This window comes from Myotis lucifugus, unplaced genomic scaffold, assembly GCF_000147115.1.
Source record: "Myotis lucifugus unplaced genomic scaffold, Myoluc2.0 scaffold_92, whole genome shotgun sequence".
Taxonomy (NCBI): domain Eukaryota; kingdom Metazoa; phylum Chordata; class Mammalia; order Chiroptera; family Vespertilionidae; genus Myotis; species Myotis lucifugus.
Genome location: NW_005871140.1, coordinates 4392856 through 4397430, shown reverse-complemented (window position 1 = coordinate 4397430; position 4575 = coordinate 4392856). Strand labels below are relative to the sequence as shown.

Below are 4575 nucleotides of genomic sequence, written 5' to 3'. Positions count from 1 at the left end.
TCCCTCTTGGATCACTAGGACTGGCATTGCGGGCCTGTTGCTAGATAACTTGGTCCCCTAACTAAAGGAAAAATACCCCGAGGTCCTCTCATATCTTTGGTTTATTTAGGCCCTTTTTAAACTGCTGAACATAAATTGACACCGAGGCGGAGCAGCCTCGAACAGACTGTCAAACTCCGCCAGGACGCCCAGGGAGGTTTGGGGTTCCGGGGGGGGGGGGGAGGGGGGCGGGTAAGAGATCAACCAAAGGACTTGTATGCATGCATATAAGCATAACCAATGGACACAAGACACTGGGGGGGGAGAGGAGGCCGGGGGAATGTCAAGGGGGGGAAAAGGAGACATATGTAATACTCTTTGTAATACTTTAATCAATAAAACAAAATTTTAAAAAATAAAGTAAAATAGAAAAAAGAAAAAGGACTTCTGTTTTCATTAACTTGTTTATCTAAACCCCGTATAAGTTTATTGATAGCAGATAGAAGGCACTTATGCAGTCAGTGCTTTACAAATACATCTCCTTAATTCCTCTCACCTGGCCAGTTTTCCAGGTGAGAAAAATAAGCCCCAAAGTGGCTAAGAACTACAGAGGGCAGGGCTGTGTCCTTTTCACTTTAGTATCTCCCATTGTGCTTAGCAAGGTGCTTTGCACATAGTGGTACTTCAACATTGCAGCGCTGGAGAGTCTCCTGAAGAATAGTGTGTCTAATTCTCTCAATTTCTGAAAAATGACACTGAGGCTGGGAGCATGGAAACAAATTCCCAGTCATATAAATATTCAATAAATAAAGATCATTATCCTTCAAGGAAGCCCATTTCCAGAACTGATTATATTCACTGGGGCTTTCATGCTGCTCAATATTCTAGGTCACTTGTGAATTCTAGTTTTATTTCTTAAATTAATTTCTTTCTTTCTTTCTTTTTTAAGAGACAGAAAGTAAGTTAAATTTATTATGCTGATTCCTCTGTGCATTCATTTGAATTCAGAATGCTTATGCTTCATGCAGGAAATTTAGAGAAAAGGTTAAAGTGAATTGTAACAATATATAAGGAAACAACTTTTAAATAAACCTTAGGTAAAGTTGATGACTCACAGAATTCCATAAAGGTAGCATAACAAATACATTTGAAGACAAGATGATACAACCTTAGAAATACTCAAGAAGTTGGCACCTCTGCTGATTGGCCATGTTGGTAGAGCTCTCAGCTACAGAACATTCTAGAATGACTTACCATGCAGACCTTATAATCTATTTATAATCAATTATAAATAGTCTCCATATAATCTATTTTCTTATTCTTCAGACACTACTTCCTATTTCTCCTCAGTGCCATAAACTGATATACATATATTTACTTATATATTTTATCGCCATGCATGTCCCTTCTATAAGGTTCTAAGTTCCTAAACAACAGTGACAATATTTACTAATTATAACAGCTACCCCTGAGTATCTGGTAAGTAACTTGCTATCATGTCACTTTCACTATGGTTTGTTTCTAAGCTGCTCTCACAGATATTTATACACATGGTCTCTAATTTTTATAACTCTGTGGGGGGAAATAATATATTACTACTCTTGTTTTATAGAGATGGTAACTAAAGAGAAAAAACTTTCATTATTTCCAATTTAAGGGCCAATGACACAGATTTTGAACAATCTCTCTGGCCTCAGTCTTCATGATTTTTCTTAAAGGAAAGCACTTTGTCTTAGAAATTATAAATTTAGCAGCTTCAAACAGAATTCATTTATTACTTCATGTCTGTGAAGGTCAGAAGTCTGTCATGGCTGGGGTCCCTGATCAGGGTATGATAAGGCTGAAAGCAAAGTATCTAACCTGACTGAATTCTTTTCTTTCCTCTTTTTTTGGAGCACATCCTCAAAAGCTAGTACAATAAATCCTGCCTTGGGCTCTTCCTCACACCCACAGTTATCATTTGGCAGAAAAACCTTATCAGCATGCCTGAGCTATCCATAGAATCCCTTAGATTAAGTATACTCACTTTGTTCTGCCAGTGGTTAAGTCTCCCTTGCTTCTCTTCCCCAGGGCTTGTTGTAGGCAACTTGTTTTTCTGGAAAGAATAAACGCACCAGGTTCAGTTACAAAATATATATAGAAAGATTCAAAACAAAGTCCTTCTCCTAGGGCAGTGGTCGGCAAACTGCGGCTCGCAAGGCTCATGCGGCTCTTTGGCCCCTTGAGTGTGGCTCTTCCATAAAATACTGACCGACTTCTGCGCATGGGCCACGGAGTTTCAATCGCACTGTACGAGCTCACCCGCACGTGGTATTTTATGGAAGAGCCACACTCAAGGGGCCAAAGAGCCGCAGTGGCTCACGAGCCGCGGTTTGCCAACCACGGTCCTAGGGGCAGGGCAGGTTACCAGCTGCCTAGAGCTCAGTTTCCCCACCCACACATACTTGCTGTAATTGACAAGGAACCAATCAAATGCTGTTCAATTGGATAAGTGTTTAATGGTTTCTGTGTGGAGAAGAAAGGGTTGTTGTGCTTCAACTGGGCACTCAGGGTTACTGCATACAGCTTCATCCAGGACAGAATAACAAATCCCTCAGGGGAGAAACAGGAACCCTCCATCATGTAGTTCTGATAGTGAGGAAGGCATGTAATAAGAATAGAGCCACAATTGTCTAATAATTATTCACCTTACTTACTAAATAGGAAGTTTCCTTACAGACTCTGGGAAACTGGAGTATGAAACAAGGCTGTAAAAAGATAAGATGCCTCGAGGAGTCCATTACTCAGAAAGGAAATATATTTTGAAAACAGACCAAGGACAGGACACACTTTGATTTGGTTGCTGTGCTGGAACCCTGACCCGCTCAGGGAATTTTTTTTTCTGAATACTGACCATTCTCTGGTCCCAGGAATGGGCCGAGCTGGTTGTATCATCATAGATTAGCTACCTGGTTATCCAACTTTGAACTCCTGAAGGCCAGACTGCAGACCCTCCCCTCCCCTTTCCATGTTACACTTGCAGCTCACAGCTGCACGTAGCTATCTTCTCACTCCTCTGTGTATATAATCAGCCAACTGGTGAGGGGGGTCAGACCAGAATTCCCAGGGTGACTAACTGCAGGCTCTATTGGAATAAATGCTCATTTATGATTCAACCCTGTCTCTGCTTAATTTGGCTCAAGTACTGACACGCAGCCTCGGACCATTATGTCCAGTTTCAGTTTCATTGCTGCACCTGCAGTTTCATTGCTGGCTTCCGGGAATGGGAACAGGACGTTCAGGCAGCATTTCTGCTGGTCACTTGCCCAAATTCTTACAGTCAGGCAGGAACTAACTGCAACTGCAATATGCTTATATGGACACTGTCTGTATGTGAGTTCCTTTAGCAGGTTTTTAGTACATTTTATTCTAATTCCATTTCATGGTTAGTCATGTCTGTCATTTCCTAAGGCCCACTCAGTTCTAGAAAACCCACTTGAGGCCTTGAAAACTCAGACTGGCTGATGGACAGCCAAAGACTCCCTGGTCAGAGAAGATGCAGGTGCAGAAAGAGACAGAACTCTGAACATCAAGCCATTGAGAGGAAACTTCTTAGGCAAAGTCAGAGCCTAAAAATATTTACAAGAGTAAAAACATGTCTGCACTTAATAATATAAAAAGAGAAAGTCATTGCTAGGCTGTGCAGCAAAGGAAAACTGGATGGCACCTGGGATTTAGAGATTATTTCTATAATCTGCTGGCACATAACCTTTAGGGAACCAATTGGCCATCATGGGTAACAATATTTAAATTGAAGGTGTACAAATCTAGAAGTTATAGACATAGCTATTTCTCTTTGAATTAGTTCCTATCCTTTGGTAAATAAAAGATATAGCCTCATAACTTTGTAAAATATCTTAAGACAATATTTGTTCTTGAGTACTATTGCATCGATGGCAACAACATTTAAAAAGCCTAATAATTTTAGACGATGAACTCTCTCCAAAGGTCTTCTCAAAATTGTAGTTTATTGCACTAAAAACAACTTAGAAACCACACTCTCAAAACTGTGGTACTGTGGGAACCCTGTTCAGAGTACGCTGGATGTTCAAGGCCAATCTGAGCATGGGAACCCTAATCAGGATGTTCAAAGCCAATCTGCACAAGGACACAGCAATCTTACTGTGTACACTTTGCAGGCATGCCTGTCTATAGCCCAAGTATTGAGGTCACTATTTGGCAAGTAGCCACTTTTGTCTAAGTTAGTATAAAGTTTGTTACTGACCAGCCAGTGAGAGGCTGCCTGGTCAGACTACTTTGTGTGATAGCTCCTATGTTACTAAGGCTACTTTTATGTATGGGGCTACTTGTCTACAAGGGCTGCCTTATGCGGCTACTTGGTCAGGCTACTTTGTTAGCAATGGCTCCTGTGTTTACTACTCTACTAGCAAGGGCCGCTTTGTGTTTACTATTGTTTTAGCAAGAACTACTTTGTGGACAGCCTTGTTAGCAACAGCTACTTAGTCTACAATAAAGACTCTCTTATATGCCTATGATTGCTCATATTGTCTTCTCTAATACCCAGCACCCATGAAGGTCCAGTTCCTGGCAGGGGAA

The 4575-nt window shown here is 41.0% G+C and overlaps 1 protein-coding gene across 4 annotated transcripts in view; it reads right to left on the bottom strand.

The window, feature by feature from the left end:
* LOC102423291 (membrane-spanning 4-domains subfamily A member 8-like) overlaps nucleotides 1–4575 on the bottom strand; it is a 39007-nt gene that overhangs the window by 16337 nt on the left and 18095 nt on the right. The window contains exons 1-2 of one of the 4 annotated variants that reach the window (XM_023756388.1): nucleotides 2873–3057; nucleotides 2006–2074 (exon numbers count right to left, since the gene is read on the bottom strand). The exons of 2 other annotated variants lie outside the window; for them this stretch is intronic. In XM_023756388.1, coding sequence (XP_023612156.1) covers nucleotides 2006–2074; nucleotides 2873–2875 — 72 coding nt within the window. In that variant the 5' untranslated portion in view covers nucleotides 2876–3057. Of the gene's footprint in view, nucleotides 1–2005; nucleotides 2097–2872; nucleotides 3058–4575 lie in introns of those variants that run through there. One more of the 4 variants, XM_006091630.3, reaches the window with a different exon arrangement.